The 19,345-nt window shown below is 40.7% G+C and overlaps 1 protein-coding gene across 1 annotated transcript; it reads right to left on the bottom strand.

Moving 5' to 3' along the window:
* Positions 1-297: 297 nt before the first annotated feature.
* On the bottom strand, positions 298-18,696 carry ids (iduronate 2-sulfatase). Its single transcript, XM_036127517.1, has 13 exons — positions 18,560-18,696; positions 18,098-18,234; positions 16,091-16,268; positions 15,888-15,976; positions 11,252-11,452; positions 7,320-7,490; positions 7,101-7,227; positions 5,028-5,198; positions 4,566-4,672; positions 1,417-1,533; positions 986-1,096; positions 655-780; positions 298-568 (listed from the first exon to the last, which is right to left on the bottom strand). Exons 1-13 carry the CDS (start codon positions 18,630-18,632, stop codon positions 488-490), a joined length of 1,689 nt encoding a protein of 562 aa, XP_035983410.1. The 5' UTR covers positions 18,633-18,696; the 3' UTR covers positions 298-487.
* Between the last annotated feature and the right edge of the window lie 649 nt (positions 18,697-19,345).

Raw genomic sequence — 19,345 nt, 5'->3', positions numbered from 1 at the left:
AGAACCAGAACCAGACATGGAGAAGCAGCATTTAGTTTTTATGCTCCACTTATCTGGAACAAACATCTCAGAAGACTGTAAAAGTACTCTGATTTAAAGTTCCTTTAAATCAAGGTTAAAAACCTTTTTGTTTATAGTTACCTTTAAATGTAAACGTGGAAATGACGTCTCTGGGAACGTAGTCGTTATATGTTATCAGCCTCCTCTTTATGTTATTTGGTTGTCTTCTTTACTTGATTGTAGGTGATATTTGTAGGTACGTGGTTGGAAAAGTATTTTGAAATAAGACAGACAAACTTAAATTATATATTTTTAATTCAACATCCCAACATCATTTAACATCCCTTTAACCATTATGAAAACCAGGACCGAAAAATAAAAATCCTGCAAGAACTAAACATACATAGACAGCAGCTTTTTCCTTTTTAGTCAGCCATATTCCCTTTGAGCGTGTTCCATTGAGTCCATCTGTTGGGTTTAATACTTGTCATACTTTCCAAGTATTTGTCTTCAATCTTGCTGTATAGTAATAGAGCTGGAGTTTCATTCTTGTCCACAGACTTGCATCCTGGAAGATAAGTAACCGAGTAAGTATTTTTTGAGTACAGGATTGAGTGGGACAATGATATGCTCATGAAACCAACTAAAACCTACATGAGGAAGGCCGGCCATCTTCTTCTTCACCATACTGTGGTCCAAGTCACTGTAGATGTTATTGTCCTGACCAGGGTCATCTGCTAACATGTATAACTCTCCACCGTGGACATCTGATACATTCACCTAGATTGGAAGATTAATCGGTGAAACGGACGCGTATAAACCATTTTTGACATGGAGCACCACTGAGATCTACTAGATGAACGGATCCATCACGCCCAATGGCCCCGGCAGAACCTAACCCACTTACAGAAAGCAAAATAATAGACAGGCGCAGATAAGAGGAAGAAATGTCACGGTGTGAAAGGAGTGGATGTGATACACCTACCTGAAAGGATCTGGGATTGAAGCCAAGCCACAGTGTGTATCTGTAGTCCCCGTTACGCAGTGAGTAACCCATCACCTTGATGTCTTTGAGATCAGGAAGGTCAGAGTTGTTCTGAAAGAAGAACGTAGAGCGATGTAGCAAGTTTTAAACTGGGGGACATCTCTCTGCACTGCTGGCAGCTCTGCAGTCAGCTGATGAGGCTGCCAAACTGTTGCATCCTGACATTAACCTACAGCAGGAACACAGCTCAGGATTAAAGTTTAAAGGCTGCATGGAGGTGGCAGCTTCGGTGCAGAAAGAAGGGCAAATGGTCAGATGACAGAGCTCCATTTGTTTTGTTTTTTTTGGTGTGACTAATTTCACCATCAGCTCAGCGATTAGGAAATACAAACAATGATCTAACTTCAGTGCATCTTTCAGAAAGTTCCTACCTGCGGGGAATCAGCAGGACGAGGGTATTGGCTGAAAGCTATGAGCTCGGCATTGATCCATCTTTCTTTGTGCTGAAAGGTGTGGGCCAGGTTCCTTCCTTCTGTACACAGCTCCACCTGAGAGGTCCCACACACGACAGAACGGGGCGTAAACATGTCAGAGTCCTTCCTGGTCAGGTGGGTTTGTGGTCTGTCCATGGACAGCTTCTCTGTTCACAGCACGGCAATGCTGAAATACTAAATATCACATCTGCTCTGGGGTAAAGTATTAGCAGTAATGATCCGACACTGGATGCTTGTTGAGAAGGGGAATCCAGCTAAACATGAACGTTAACTTTAAATTGATTACGCAACAGTGGGTCTGCAGACGTGCCGTTTGCCCTTTACTTTTGTATTATTTTAATCATCCGTCAACTGATAACGCAAAGCTGTTTTGATAGATTCCCAGTATGTCCGTGCAGGAAATCTGATTTCTAATCTCGTTATCTTTAATGTCCCCACAGTCTAAAACAATTAAACCTAAATGCAGACCTTGTCGCAATAGTTTCATCGTTTGTGAACATGCTGATATTAATTACAAAGTAAAGGGTCGGATAAAATATAAGAAAATATTTTTCAGAACATTTCCCATTCAATAACAGGAAAAGCATTTTAATGTCACATTTACTTTGGACATGCAACCGCCAGCTGGATGCGTTTGCTGAAAGGCTACGATGCAGATGAAGCTAAAAAAAAAATGTCTGGATTACGCAACAGTTAGGCTTGAAATTGCAGCCAAGTCTTAATTTACGATTCTCTGAAGTTCTTCATAGGAATTTGCTTTTTCTTTCCTCATTTTCAGTCCAGTGCTTGATCTTTTCAGGGGAATGTTCTAATAACCCACAAGTCTTGCCATGAATCATTCAGGCAAGCAGTCTGCCAGAAAGACTATTCGGTCTCATACATTTCTTAATTCGACACCAACAATAACAGTTTGACAGAACATATTTTAGCACCAACAAGGTGATCCCCAAAGAGGCATCAACTGTTCATGAGTAAATTTATTTTATTCACATTTCTAGGAAGCAGTTTTTAATGTTTTTGATATATTTTTACACTTATGGTCAAGCACTTTGGTTAACTACTTGCAGGTTTTATTAATACATTTGTCTTGAGAACTGTAAACTGAGGCTCTTTGAGGGTACACTTTAGCTTCTTGATGCAAAACAGAGTTACAATCACAAAGATAAAAGCTTGGTGGCAGCAGCCATGTTCTTTGGTGCAGCAGATCATCTACAACTGAGAGGAAGTCGTTAGATATGCTCATCAGGAAGGCCAGCTCTGTCCTAGGATGCCCCCTAAACCCAGTCTGGTAAATATAACACACCACCCCATGAATGAAGCTGTGGCAGAGCTGGAGAGGTCTTTCAGAGACAGACTGCTGCATCCTCAGTGCACAAAGGAGCGCTATGGCAGATCCTTCCTCCCAGCAGCTGTTAGACTTTATTAGGGCTGCAACGATTAGTCCACATTATCGACAATGTTGATAATCAAAAATGGTCGCCGCAAAAATTCCTTTAGTTAACTTTAAATATTTTATGGAGGATCATTTATAAAGCTAATAAAGGAGAATGACAAGAGGCAATAAGGAGGCATTCAAATGTGTCAAAATATTTTTACAAGCACCTGAAGTGATGATCGCGATTAGTCGACAAATCAAAAAAATTATCGATAGATTAGTCGACAATAAAAATGATCGTTGGTTGCAGCCCTAGACTTTATAACCATTACTGCTCCCAATAAACTCATTAAGATCAATACACTGCAGCTACAATCTTTTCTGTTATTATTGGACCTCTAGAGAAACATTTGACACTCACTGCATAAACGGAACTAAAAATAAGTAAATCGTTCTCTAAATTAGTGTATTTGTCTTTGCTATGAGCAGGTAAATAAGATGATCTGCCAATGGGATGAGTATTTTGACCCCTAAAATAAGATAATTAGATATACTGCACTTGAAATAAGATAGGTAAGTTGTTTCCATTTTAAGTGCAAAAAAGCTTTAGTGTCCTTTTTCTTTTCTTCCCTTCAGGTCTGGTTTATGGTTTGTAAATAGTAAAATTATATTTCTATTTGACCCACTTCATAGCGGTCCTTAGTATTAATGTCGTCGCTCTTCAGTTTTTCTGGACTTCTTCAGAGAAAACTCTCATTTCTCCTCACCTCTCGGCCAATCAGTATGTTCACATCAAAAGTTCTCGAGTCAGCTCGGTTTGGCCCTGCTGTTGAGTAGAGCTGGAGGAACCCGGGCTGGACCTGAATAAAACTGTTCCTGAAACACTTGCAAGTGGGCAAAGTCCAGCGTTGCGCAGCCAATAAGGGCCTAAGGGGCCTCCGTTTCTTTCAGAGATAGATTGTGAATATTCTCTGCTTCATAAATAAATTAACAAATAAGCCCCTAAATATTTCCAACATAAATGCAGTGGATGCCAGACTTAAAATATGTTTGGAGCCACATATAGTTCACACTAGACTCCGATATAAGCAACATTTTTTAAGTAATGTGAACAACCTGGCAAATACAAAATGAAATAAATCAGATTTCAGAAAGAGAAAAAAACAGAAATCAGTATTAAGACCTGCAGTGTGAATGCAGCCTTAGCTCCAGTGAAGGGAACTCTGAATGCTTCAGCATATCAAGAGATTTTAGACAACTCCACTCTCCCAACTTTGTTGGAATAATTTGGAGACGGCCCCTTCCTCTTCCAACATGACTGAGCATCAATGCACATAAGATCCAAAAAGACATGGATGAGAGAGTTTGGTGTAGATGAACTTGACTGGCCTGCACATAGTCCTGACCTCAACCCGGTAGAACACCCATGGAGTGAATTAGAGCAGAAACTGAGAGCTAAGCCTTCTGGTCCAACATCAGTGTCTGACCTCACAAATGCGCTTCTGGAAGAATGGTCGTCAGTCCATCACAGAGAGATAAAGGACAAACGCCCACCCCCCACACACCATACACACACCCCTACGGGCAATTACCCAGCCTCCAATTTGAGCTCTATTGAAAACATTTGCCTGAAAATCTAACCCAATGTTAGCTCTATAAGAGAGACTAAATTTCCTCTTGTGTTTAATAAAATCATTTGGGTTTTTGATACCTGGAGAGAAACATCAGGGCAGTGTTCAAGTGCTGGGAGGCCGGCCATGTATGAGACCGTCGGAAAGACGTCCACAAGCTCCACCATGTTTTGGATAATTCTGGCATCTGAAAGTAAAAAAACTCATCCAGTTAAAGTTTTATCCAACTACTGCCAGCAAAAACCGGGAAGGTGCCCCGAAAATGTGTTTTATTTAATATTTTAACCTAAATTTCATCATCATTGCATCACTTTTACTTGAAGTAAAAAAAAATTATCCTTAGGCAAAATATCAAAGAGCACCCCTGTCTAAATAAGTTTCTTTCAGGCTCTTGGTGTACATTGAATACTTCATTAAAAGTTTTAAATGTTTTAACAAGCTTCATGAGAGCACTTAAAAACCCACAAGTTTTTATGAATATGCACCAAGTTAGACAGTGGAAAACAGTGCTTCTTATTCGTTTGTCAGCCAAGGGTCCTTACTTGTAAAGCTGTATGCTGGTTGGCTTAAAACATCAATAAAGGGAAAAGTAGACTCTCCTGGCTGGCTATGGGCAGCAGTGACACCAGGGACAAACATGATGAGGGGAACGCGCGTTGCCACATCAAAGTTTGAGTATTTCGCCCACTCGCCGTGTTCACCTAATGACCAACCTGTTTTGAGGTGGCAAAGGGAGAAAAAAAAAAAAAAAAAAAAAAAAAAAGGAGAGATTTTGGTCAAAAAACACTGATGAAGGCTGCAGATGACGGGGTGAAGATAAATCAATAGATCAATAGTACAATTAAAGAAAGGAATATATTTATACTAGTTTTATTTACCGTGCCATCCTTCACATAAAGAAAAAATATATAGTAGTATAGCTTTGCAAAGAAAGAAAAAAATCCTAAAGAGATTAAAAACAGCATTCAAAAAAGGGAAGAGATGCAAACAAAGAGTTGGTTTTGCGTCGCAGCAACATTGCTGTCCCAACACTGCCATCTGGTGGGAGAACGAGCTAATCCAAGTCGCTCTTAAACTGGACGTCTTTAAATTACTCTGGAGTGGACCGATTTATTGGCTCCCATTAAACAAATGTGTAGATGGCCTTAAAATATCCTATTATAGCACCATAATGTCACACTGAAAATTGTAGACAAATAGAGACTTTACTGGACGTAGGAGCAATAAAATAATTTCTCCCCAAGAAATTATTTTAATGCCCATAACAACATTTTTATTTGAACGGATGAGTTTGATTAGTTTCTGAGAACTTCAATTAGTAACCAGTGACCTTATTTTCTACCTGGCAACACAGCGGCCCTTTTCTTTGCCATCAGCTGGTCATTGCCTCTGTCCTACCACCATAAAGATGGAGATGCTGGACTGTACTGGGACTTTAACTGGAGCTGGGTGTTCTGTACAGATCAGACTGAGACTGCAGTGTGCAGTACCAAACTATGAGGAGAAACCCCTAATATCCATTACTAAGCACGGGAAAGGATCCATGATGCTGTGGGCCTGATTCTCCTCTGAAGGACCTAGGAACCTTGTTAAGAGTACAGGGCATGATTAACCCATTTGAATACTCGATTAGAAATAAAAATCTGGTAGACTCTACCAGTATACTGTATACACTGCCATTGTGTTTTTTTAGCAGGATAATTAAAAACATGTGGCCAAATAAACACAGAAATGGCACAATCACAATCTCAACCTTAGGAGCCAGTGCTCGTATTCACAAAGAATCCTTAAGAGAGCTCCTACAATGTAAAAATGTTAGGAGTACTGAAGAGGACGTTTCGTGAGCTTAAAAGTGTCTTAAGTGGGGAAGATGGTAGACAGAGATGCTGCTCTTCTGTCCAGTTCAGGTTTTTCTACCTTTTTTTTCCTCAATTTTATGTTGGTGGTTTTGCCAAATACAGCCGCTTTGAACAAGCAGGCAATCACAGTGAAATGCTGGAGGGTGAATGCACAATAACATATAATAATAACAGATGAAGGAGTAAAATGACCGGAATGGCGTGTAAACATAACAAGCAAATCAAAGTGAGGATGTAAGTAAGGTACGTTCAATCATTTTGATGCTGTGTGACAACTATTTAATCATGTCAGACATTTCTTCATCCAGTCTAATCGGTTAATTTCTCGCCTTTGATAACGAGGAGCGCATTTATGTGCGTTTCTTGCTTCTTGTACCATCAACCAATCACAGCTCTTAAAAGACAGCATCACACCTAGCAACAGGGTCAACCACACCTCCTCACTAAAGGTAAAACTTTGACGTCTCCTTCCTCAGAGTCACTCTCAGCAGAGATGCAAATCACTCTGGAGCTAAAACTACCAAGACAGGCGCTATCAGAGAGTCTTTGTAAAAACAGGCACAGGTCTCTGGATCACCTATAGAAAAATTAGCCAAGAGAAATCTTCATAGATCGCTCTCTCAGCATCTTCATACCTTGTAAACAAAAAAAGCCTTAGTAGCGGACTAAACACAGCCGTCACATTTTCACATGTGAATGACAGGAACTTTTTAGGCTCTAGTTTAAAAAATAAAGATCAGACCAAAGTCTTCTAACCATGATCAGAGGCAAAAACCACCATTGTGCTGTCAGTCAACCCGAGAGCATCAAGAGCACTGAGAAGCCTCCCAACCTGGGCGTCCATGTAAGACACGGCAGCGTAGTAGTGCTGACGGATCTGCAGCTGCAAGACACGACACAGAGCAACGCTGTTGTAGCACTTACCTAAACAAGAAGGACCAAGCTTTTATTAAATTGCTTTTTTTTTTTTTTCACCTGGAAGTCTTTAGGAATTGGTCCATAAGGAAAGCTAACGTTGAGTTTTTGAACGTCCTCCCTCTCTCTCACATCTGTCCAGGGGTTGTAGGCAACAGGAGGGAGGAGCTTGGGAACGTCTGGGTCAAGAGCCAATGTCATTTCAGCCAAAGGGTATAGGCTCAGGTACTCCTGTGACATAGAAAAGTATTGCAGTGTTGAAGTAGTATGTATAAAAATTAAATAAAAAATGCCCAAATATTTTTAAAGACAGGAATATTCTGTCTTTGGTGCACCACTACCAATGTTGGTCCCTTAACTCCAGCCCATCTGAAGCACTAGGGCTGGGATCTCCCAGTGCTTTATCCAATACTACCAGTCAGCACCAAAAAAAAAAAAAAAAATGCCTTTATGAGAAGTGTTTGGATGATTTCTAAATAAAATGTACACCCAGGTTTTTAAAGCATCCATGCTTTTATATTCTGTTTCGTAATATTTGATTTCTTCACAAACCAATCCTTTGTTCCCTCGTCTGGGCTCAGCAGTTATCCTAAAAAGCAATTTTTCCTCGCTTCTCGAGCCTTTTTGCCATTATTTCCCCTCATCTGCCCAACACCATTTACAAAGTCTTTGTCTGCTTTTGTCTAGGATTTGGAAGCATTTGTCCAAAACATACTTGAGCAAAACAGCCTGCGCTCACAGGAATTTAACCTCCCCCTCTCCCACTAAGCTGTATTTGTGCCCACAACAGACTGCTCATTAAGGGACTCAGCGCCAACTGAATTGTTTATAATGAATTTGATTCAGACTGACTGAATCATTGTCTTTGTGGTGGAAAATATACGAAAATCAACCAGAGCAACGGCTGCAGCCAGTTAAGCGCAGGGGGATATAAATTTAGTAATCCGATTGTTGACTGAAATAAACTGATGTAGACACAAAACGATCATAGTTCTTTAAATATGCAATTTAATTGATCATTTGCAAAACGGTTACATGAATAATTTTTGAGAGTCAGGACTGATTGGAACTACCTGCAATTACAGCAGCAAGCCAGTTTTGCACATGTAGAGGCTGAAATGTTTGCTCATTCTTTGCTTAAAAGCTCAATTTCAGCCAGATTGGATGGATACTATCTGTGAACAGCATTTTTCAAGTTTGGCAACACTTTCTGAGTAGGATTTATCCCTGGACTTTGAGTAGGCCATTTACACAAGTGAACATGCTTCAATTTAAACCATCCATTATTGATCTGGCTATATGTTTAGGATTGTTATCCTGCTGGAAGGTGAACCTTCGGCCCAGTTTTAAGACTTTTGCAGTCTCCAAAGGTTTTTCTTACAGTTTGGCCCAATGTCCAGTTCCATAAATTTTTGTCATCTCTGATCAGCTTCCTGGACCCTGCTGAAAAAAAAACAAAAAAAAAAAAACAGCATCCCCACAGAATGATGCTGCTCCCACCGTGTTTCAACGTGGGGAGGGTGTCTTTGGGGTGTAGTGCATTCTGCACTTATTGCCGTTTTGAATGTAGGCCAAGAATTTGGTTTGGTCTGACTAAAGCACCTTCCTCCACATTTGTCATGTCACCTACATGCTTGTGTGAAACCGAAAACAGGAAATCTTATGACGGTTTGTAAATAATGGCTTTGTCGTTAAGAGTAACGATGGCATTTAGTACATGCTTTGCTGGTGGAGTGTAGATGAACGACAGCTGTCCTCTCACTACGCTCTTCCAATCAAGCGGTGGATCTCTGCAGCTCCTCCAGAGTAGGTTTGGACCTTTCATCTGCTTCTTCGATTGCCACTCTCTATGCGTGGCTTGTCAGTTTTGATGGGTAGCCATTTTAACCATGTGTTTGGATATACGTTTTCAGATTACTAAACTGTGCTAAATAAAATGTTCAAAATGTAAAAATGTCAATCAATAGACGTATATCGATGATACAAAAAAGGGTCAGTAAAAAGTTCAATAGAACACATTAGATTTCCTTCTTTTTGTATTCCAGCCTTGCCGTTTTCCAGTCAGGTTTCCGTGCTCACCACAGTACAGAGACCGCCCTGATCAAGGTGTTTAATGACATCCATATAAATACAGACTGTGGAAGAACCACCATGCTGGTTCTATTGGACCTTAGTGCAGCATTTGATACTGTCGATCACTCCATTCTGTTAGAACGCCTGGAGAACTGGGTCGGCCTCTCTGGTACAGCACTCAACTGGTTTAAATCCTACTTAAAGGACAGGGACTTTTTTGTATCAGTAGGTAACTTTACATCAGAGATGACAAAAATCCCATTTGGGGTTCCCCAAGGGTCCATCCTGGGTCCCCTCCTATTCAATATCTACATGCTCCCTCTAGCCCAGATAATAAAAAATAACAACATCAGCTACCATAACTATGCAGACGACACACAGCTTTACATTACCATGTCACCAGGTGACTATGAACCAATTCAGGCACTGAGTAAATGCCTAGAAGAAATCAATACGTGGATGTGCCAAAATTTTCTCCAATTGAATAAAAACAAAACTGAAGTAATAATATTTGGACCAATAGAGGAAAGATCAAAAGTTAGCACACAGCTTCAGTCGCTTCAGCTAAAAACCACTGATCAGGCCCGAAACCTGGGTGTAGTGATGGACTCAGACCTGAACCTTCAAAAGCATCTAAAGACAGTTACAAGGTCGGCTTTCTATCACCTGAGGAACATTTCTAGGATTAAAGGATTGATGTCTCAGCAGGATCTAGAAAAACTAATCCATGCGTTTATTTTTAGTCGAATTGATTACTGCAACGGTGTTTTCACAGGTCTGCCTAAAAAGTGGATCAGACAGCTGCAGCTGATCCAGAACGCTGCTGCCCGCGTCCTCACTAAGACTAAGAAAGTAGAGCACATCACCCCAGTTCTAAAGTCCTTACACTGGCTCCCTGTATCTCAGAGAATAGACTTTAAAATACTTCTGTTAGTCTATAAATCCTTAAATGGCTTAGCTCCTAAATACATCACAGACTTGTTATCAGCGTATAAACCATCCAGACCACTCAGGTCTTCTGACTCCAGCCTGCTCTGCATACCTAGAACCAGAACCAAACATGGAGAAGCAGCTTTTAGTTCCTATGCTCCAATTATCTGGAACAAACTTCCAGAAAACTGTAAAAGTGCGGAAAGCCTGAGTTCTTTTAAATCAAGATTAAAAACACATTTGTTTAAAATTGCCTTCAACTGTCCTAGTTAACTGAATCACCACTTTTTTGTTCTATTTTCTATCTATATTTTATTCCTACTTGCTCTTATTCTGTTTTATTTTGCTATGTTTTAATCATGTAAAGCACTTTGCATTGTCTTTGTACTGAATTGTGCTATATAAATAAATTTGCCTTGCCTTGCCTTGCAGATTATTACAGTCATTACATCCTCCCAACCAATCACAACGCAGACTCAGGAACTAAGCTCCACCCCCTTCAAAGAGTTCAGAGAGCCTGTGTTTTTTTGTTTGTTTGTTTTTTTGTTGTTTTTTTAAACTTAAAAAGTAGCAGTCAGGTTCTAAAAGACAGGTAACAGCTTTTGGTATGCAGCTACGTACATCCAACATCTGACCAAAGGAAACTGTAGACCATTAGGTTTACAACGAACAGTTCTTTAACACAACCCACTACGTAAAAGTAAATGCACAGAGGTTTAGCATGTTATTGCCGCCGTCTCTTCTAGATGCTAAACGTTCAAAATCAGTGGCAGCAGAATGTGTTGAGAGGTTTACATGAGGTCATATCAGTGAATTCATCACAAACTGTTCATTTAAACCACTTCATCAGAAAGCTGGATGACAGAACATCAACACGAAATGTCTTAGCAGGTTCACTACAACCTGATAAATGAGGTACTTTTCTATTATATTGAATCATGTCTTTAATCCAAATCATGGATCACAGGCGATGTTATAAAGTCATGTACCTGTGGGATCCTGAAAGGTATGTGAGGCTTATGATAGCCCACAGCCAGGAAGAAGGGAGCTCCATCACTGGCCCGACTCTTCAGCAGCTTCACTGCTTCATCTGTGCTCTCCAGGTCCGGTAGGGTTCCCCCAGGCTGCTCGCTCACATTTACCGCACATAGCAGGTTGGCATGGAGCTGACCATCCTCGCCTTTACACATCTGAAAACAAGTTGCACACTTATTTACTTTCTGCAGTAGTTTGGTCCTGAATCATCTTCCCGTCAGCACCTGGTGCACACTGGGTCCACATGTCATCCTGTTCCAGCTGTTTGTGGGAGGTGCAATGTTCTCCATTACCCACCGTTTGAGGCTACAGATCCAAAGGACTTCAGGTCATTTCACACCTTTGCCAAATGGAACCTCATTTTGTACACGTGTTGTCATTTTGTGGTACAAAATGACAACAAACCATTCCGAAAACACATGCCAACCTTTTTCCAAGTGATTTGGTTTTCTTATTTTAAAAGAATTTACTGTAGAGCATATTTTTCATTTTCTAGATTGGCCATGTAAATGAGTTGTAAAGATAACCAATTGTTAAAAAGGAGGAATGAGCAAAATTTCAATATTTTAGATAGAAAGAACTAAAAAAATAGTGATGTCAAGAACTAAAGGTAATATGGACTATGGTATTATGTCACACCACAGCTCTGTCGTTCTCCAGTCTCTTGTTTACGTAGCCAGGCTGGCCGTACGTGTACGTGAACAGCTGCCACTCAGGGTTTAGCTCCTCCCTGCCCTAAAGGGCAGCAGAGCGCTGAAGCAACATGGCGGAGACACTAACAGCAGATCAAATTATTCTCTTGCCAACAGCATTAAAAAGTTATGAGTTACTTATTCACAGGACATGTTCCTCCGAAAGGTGAGGCTGTTTTACTGTGTTTCTGTCCTTTACAAATATGCGCATAGAAGGCGACGTGAGAAGTAGGGGCCGGGGCCGGGTGGCAGCTATGGTGGAGGTAAAGAGGCGTTATCACACATCTTGCTTTGGTCTACAGACAGTATTCAAACACCACCTAGTGGTAAGATATCATTTCTTGCCATTTTCTAAATAAAAATGTGGTAATTCATAGATGAAGTTATTGCAGCCTCAGAAGCGACAGTGGCTTGTGTCAACCGCCACTGGTGACTGACAGGGACTTGTGGATCGTGGGCTACTGTTGGTCAACGAAGAGAAAAAAGAGGAGGAAGAAGACATGTCTTGTACTGAAATGTGCTATACAAAATGTCAACATCATTGTGATTTATACTCACTGGTTGATAGCCTGGTTCTACTACTTCCAAAGTAAAAGTTCTCGAGGTTGATTCAATAACATACCCATTTTTTCATAGCTTGTTATTTTCTTTTAACCATGTAACTTTGTGTTTTTAATTTGTTGTTGCCTCTTGGCCAGGACTCACTTGAAATAATAGATTTTAACCTCAGTGGGAATACATCCTGGTTAAATAAAAAAAGTGAACGATTTAAGGTGTTTCTCACAGATCTATCAGTGAAATTGAACAAATAACTCATACATGCCCGCTTAAACAGCCTGTGTGCTTGTCTGGGACATGACATTTGGTTTTTCCAAGTTTAGAAAAAACTAAAATACACTGACATTGCAGATTGTAAGAAGGTAAATGTTTTATTGAAGGTAAATTCCGCAACAATTTAAATACATTTGTGCACATTTTCTAAACCAAAGCACAGCTCAGCTTTCAGGTCAGCAGCATAGACAGAGTTAAGCACAGTGAAGGCTGGTAACACCAGCTGGTCTTAGCCGTGTGGTTGCCTTTTTACAGTTTCACCAGGAACATATTTGTTATTTCCTCTTTGAAAAGCGTTCACTGAAATCAAAAGATGAAGTTGGGGTTTTCAGGATTCACCTAATCTTGCCACCGGGTGCTGACGGGCAGCAGTCTCATCTGATCCACACATCAGTCTATCTGGATTATTAACAGACGTTATGGGGCAGGGAAAACGGGTGGAAATGTTGTCAAGTCCCCCACAGAGAGGCTACACGCATCTCTGAGCCTGTTCTGTTAGACAGGAAAGCTGTAGGTGAAGGAACTCAGCTTTCTGGGAGCAGGTGAAGTTTTAAGAGTTTGTAGGAAAGTGAACAAGCTGGAGCTGCTCCAGTCTTTACAAATAAATTGCCTAAAACTGAGTGCAGTTGGAATCCAGGTACTTGATTGTTTGGTCCTGCAAAAACACTGGTTATTTCAGCTGCACGTTTCAACACCTTCGTCTGATGTCATGTTTTTGATCAGTGAGGGACTGACTTTATAACTAAACTGCTACTTTGATTTCTACCGGGACATGAGATGTTTACTTTGCTGAAGCTGGGGGAGGAAGAATGAGATAATGAGGTGGCATGGACGCCGCATCTGGGTTCCATGAAATGGATGAGAGCTCACTGGAGGTGTGGCTGTCCACTGTGCTCAGAGGCCCACAGCGCTAACAGAAGGGTCAGAGCCCACAGTCACAAGACAGTACTGCCATCCAACTCCACAGAAGGAGCTTTATCTCAAAGAAGGGCTCCTCCAAGGCCTTGTGTGGGCAGCTTTCCTGCTCTGCATTTAAAGGATGTAGGGGCGGGTGTTCCTGATCTGCTCTCGTCTCTGGAAAGATTCAACTTTAGATATGGTGATTTTAGATTTTGTTCATATCGCCCACCCCTACCTGACGTGCGTCTTTACGGAGCACGGTGGAATGGCGTTTGGCCTGTGGGCGAAAGCAATGAGGAGATTTTGTCGAGCGTTGCCGCGGGCAACGTGTACAAACAAAATACTTTAACAGGTTTGAGTAGTGTAAATGAGTTGATGTTGACAAGCACGGACAACACAAGTACACCAAGCAAAACGGTTGGTAATAAATAAATAAAAATGTGGAAGTTGGGGGCATCAAACCCAGGAGCACACGCTTGCCGGCACAGCGGCTCTACCGAGTGAGCTAAACTTCCACCCAAGGGCAGAGGCGCACAGAATACATTTAACCTGGACACGCGTCACACACTTCCACAGCAACTGGCTGTTAATATCTACCCTTACCTTATTGGTACTCTCTTTAGCCATCCTGTCTGCCATTTCATTTCCTTTAATCTCGTTATGTGCCGGAACCCAAACAAAATGTACTCTTAGCCCCATCATATTTATTCTGTAAAGTGTTTGTTGTATTTCAATAATATATCTTCTCTGTCTGACTGATTATTTTGCAAACTGACTAATGACGAACTAGAATCTGAGCAAATTATACATTTTAATGGTCTTACCTCTTCCACCCATTGAACTGCGAAAAGCAAAGTTAGCATTTCCCCGGTATACACTGAAACTCCATCACTAATACTTTTTTCTACCTTAATATGAAACTGTGGTGTAATAAATGCTATCCCTACCCTATTAGCTGTATTTTTTGATGCACCTGTATATATTCGGGATTGTCACATTTATATTATACACATTTTTATGTCTTAAGCACAAAAGAGCACCTTTTATTTCAGGTATATTTTGTGTCAGATTTTTCCTTGGTGTTCCTTTTGGCCGCTGGGATGTTCTGTTTTTTAAGGTTCAGTGTTGATCACGAAAGAGCTTTAATATGACAATATTGTAATTTGTGAAAAGCTTCTGTGTGCAGCTGTGGTTAAAAAATGGCTAAAATTTAACATTTTAAATAAATTTTTATTTTGCAATAAATTTTTCAAACAAAAAAAATTTATCACGTTAAACCTTACATTCTGCGCTCTGTATCCCATCAGGATTCATAAGCGTTGTTAGGATGAGTTGTAAATAAAATAAAATTCTTAAAGCATTTGTTTAGCCAAGTTGCATCTAAGCAAACCACAAAGCATCTGGCACATCCTTTGGCCATGTATGAACAAAGTGAAGATATCTGGCTGTAATACACGCTACCACCGCTTATGTGAGGAAAAAAAACACACACACACACACCTCATACCGTCAAGATCCATGGGGGATGGCTGATTATTTGGGCTTGTTTGTCAGCCCAGCACCTGGGCGCCAAGGAGTTATTGAATCAACCACGAAAGTAATGTAGAGACAAATGTGAAGCCATGCGTCATGCAGATGAATCTGGACTGAAACAGGACAACGGTCCCAATCAGCAGGAAATCTGTGACAGCATTGCAGTCTGAATTCCTCCACAATAATGCAAAACACTCCCAAGTCCCACAAAGGACAATAGCTTCAACTTGTTGCAACTAAATATGTTTGACAGTTCTTAAAGCATTTGGATGGTAAATGGCTTGTACCTTTATAGCACTTTATCAAATCATACAACCCCAAAGAGAGAATGAGTTAGTTAGTTCTGACAGAAGGGAGGGTGAAGTGTCTTGCCCAAGGACACGACACACGTTCAGAGCGGGGGATCAAACCGGCAACCAACCAGTTGCAGGACGACTTCTTGTTTTATGATGATTTTGTCTATTCGGTCAACTCTAGTGCATACATTGTGAGCTAATCAATTTAGTTCTTTGGAAAAGTTTGTAGAGGAGCGTCCTGTCAGACTTTAGTCAAGGATGAGTTGGTTTCTGGTTAAGAGCCAGCTGTTATACAGCTATACAGGGCAATAATGCAGTTGTGATCACTTAATTCATACCTTTTTCTTTTCAAACCTAAATGAAGCTGGATGATAGGCAGGGATAGACCAGCTGTAGGGGTAGTCATCAGTGTAGTTTGAAGCAATTCCTAAGGGGGAAAATAGCACAAAATCCTGGACATGAGACAACAGGGGGGCTGAGTTTGTGATTTATAATCATTTCAAATACCCTTTTTCAGAAAAACACATTATAATAATAATACCTGGATGAAACACCTTGCCCACTGACATGGTGTAGTAGCCTTTGGATTTAAAGTGTTGCGGCAGAGTGGTGTAGTTGCCAGAGTGTTGCCTCCAGTAGGATTTGAAGTCATAGAGCCTGGTGGTGTCCGGTCTGCGACTCGTCAACATGGACGTACGACTGGGAGCACACACAGCTTGCTGGAGAAAGGGCAAGAAAAGGGCTTTAAAACACTTTGAGAGACTAAGCTGTCCATTGACCAGTCTGTGATTCACACAGTATAATAAGCTTAAGTATAAAAAAAAATAAATAAAAAAAAAACAATGAATAAAAGTATTACATGAGCTTTTATTAAATTTGAAAAGAATCTGCTGCTCATAAAAAGAAAAATTAAATCAATAATGTCCTCTACAACATTCAATGGCATTATTATTTTATTTATTTGATGTTTATTAAATAACTGTCTGTTAGGTATTGTCTGGTGAATATCAGCCCAAACAGCTGATATTAGGGAAATAGTTGAAAGGGTGATTTGAGCACTGGCGTTCTTTTAACAGCAAACTCTGCACACAAAGAATAAAGGAGTGACAATTTCTTTTCAAGTTCAAGAATTTATTAACGGAAATAAATGAATATCCAGAGGACATCCCTATTGAATGCAGTAAATCTGAATCAACACTATATTTTAGTCAACAAATCCTCTCTACGAGGCTAGTGAAACTTAACTAAACTACTAAGCAAAAGGTTAAAGAAAATAAGGAACTATGTAAACAAACCCACAGTGAAGCGTGGTGGAGGAACATCGCGCTATGGAGCTGCTTTTCATCTGTTAGAGCTAGGTGGTTTGAATTATAAATAATAAATACCAGTCCATGTCGGCACAAAGCCTTGTGGCTTCTGCTAGAAAGTTGAATATGAACTTTGTCTTTCACTGAAGCATGTGTGACCGGTAAACTTCTGCCTTGTGACGATTAGAAGAGCCACGGGACACCCGAGAATGCGTTTACAGGCGCCCTCCATTTACTAGACCCGACAATCAAAATATGTTGAGATTAGCACGTAGCATGTAGCACAGATCTCCAGCCAAATCTATATGAAACACTATTCCAAGTTAGTATATGTCATCAAGTGCAATAATGGTATAAAAACAACTCAAGCGGTAATCTTCAAAGGCTTAAGAGAAGGAAAACAAACATTTAGACAATAGAAATAAAAGGATTGCAGTGGATTGTAAAACTCACCTCTTCCCAGAGGGACAAATATATATATTAAAAAAAAGAAGAAATAGAATACATAGAATTTACAGCGGTCATAGTGAACACTGGACTAAAGAAGGGGAAAGCGGGACGTAGCTGGAGGGCCAAATCCCAAACGCATGAGACAGCCGGGAACACAGGAGCAGTCAGGTATGAACAACAGATTACATTAAATGGATAAAATCTCTGTAATTATACAGACATCAGCAAAGAGACAGGTTACATGTGCACCTAAATAAATCAAGGAACAGGTTCACAACAAGATTTTCTTTTTTAAACGAAGAAGGCTAGAGCCCAGAACTGAATCTGATTTATTTTTTTAAATCAGTCGAGTTATCTGAAGACGGCTGTGCAACGCGGGGTTGACCTCAGACTCTGACGTATTTGGATTGTTTTCGTAAAGATCGGGCAATTACTGTCAGGTTAAGATGTGCCATGCCACCAAAAGGACAAGGGATGAAACCAACAAAGGAGCTTTTTAAAAAAAAAAAAAAAGTGTGTAATCATAATATTTGCTCATTTACCTCCTCCTAAAAAGAACTTCAGTTGAGTCATCAGGCCAACTGACCTGCAGTGCGCAGGAAGACTATTCTGCACACTGAAAAGAAAACGCCATCCACTGTTACTTTCCCTGTCTTCTCATTAGAGGGACTTTAAACGCTACGATGGTGAATGGTGGCACTTTGTAAACTAACTTTTTAAGACCTCAGCCTCCGTTCCTACCGGCGGCTGTCTGGCAGTCTGGGTCAGGCAGTAAACCTCTTGGTGCTGACCTGGGCATAGGCGTTCAGGAAGACTTGGCTTTTGGATGCCAGCTGGTCAATGTTGGGAGATTTGGCCACCGTGTCTCCATAGCATCCCAGGGATGTCCGCAGATCATCTGCCACGACGAAGAGGACGTTCCTGGCCTCTGGAAAAAGCACACATGGCGGGTTTAACTCAGGACAGCTACGGTGTTGCCGGTCAGCAGTGAGGAACCGTGAAGGTTGGGTGTGTGAAACTGACTGACGGCCACTTTCACTTCTGCTGGAGTCATCTGCTTAACTCGGTCCAAAGAAAAGCCCCAGAGTGAGCGAATTGAATTAAGAGTTAACGCTAGCGTGTGACGCTGAATAAACACGGTAATAGAACCTGGTTAAAGCTAATTAAGTTACAGCAACAGCGGCGGCATTCACAGAACTTAGTGCCAAACACATTCAAAAGCCTCTTCCTCCTCCTGGGGTCGGAGGACCTACCTGTACTGACCACAACAGGTGTCCGTAAACAAAGCAGCGACAGGAAAACCCACGCAAAACCTGCCATCTTCATTTCTCCGTGGGATAAAGTGCTTTTTGAGCCGCTGAAGACGCGCGGCTCGGTCCTGCTCTTTAAATAACTTCCTGTTAACGAGTCACAGCGGCACCGCGAGCTCATTGGTCCATTCCGGTGCAGGGGGGAGGGGCTTCGGTAGTTAAATGAGCCGTCCATCATTTTATTGGCAGGTTATCTGCAATTAACAAATCTGGTAAGGAGAAACTACCGTCATTTTCTACTTTTTCAGAAAATGCTTGCGGGTTTTTTTTTTGTTTTTTTTTTTTTTTTTTTTTGTGTCTCGTCTCTCATTCAACCACCGCCAATGTTGTCTTTATACACGTTATTTATTTGAACATGTTGAACAATTAAAACCTTAAATGACAGTATTGACGGTAGTAGAAACACTGAGGCACTCCAAAAACATGCATGTCATTGCATTTAAAATGCACCTCATTTAAACCCCTCATTACAGTCCCAGGATTCGGAATGTTATTTTGCCCTTTAATTTTTTTATTATTATTATTTTACTTTATTTACAGCAATATTAAAAATTTGCCTCGTGAAGTTGAAAATATCTCAGAGTCTAGTCTACTAGTCCCGATGGTGGATAACTTGACTAAGAGGAGAGCAAAAACAACAAAAAGAGGTCTCACTCTGTGCGAAGTTGTTGCAATGTATCAGACCAGTCAATCAATCTGTGCGTACTCAAAAAGTAATCAGTAATTTTC

The sequence above is a fragment of the Fundulus heteroclitus genome, chromosome 23 (genome assembly GCF_011125445.2).
Source record: "Fundulus heteroclitus isolate FHET01 chromosome 23, MU-UCD_Fhet_4.1, whole genome shotgun sequence".
NCBI lineage: Eukaryota > Metazoa > Chordata > Actinopteri > Cyprinodontiformes > Fundulidae > Fundulus > Fundulus heteroclitus.
Note: the sequence above shows the minus strand (reverse complement) of the source record. Positions and strands in the feature narration are given on the sequence as shown.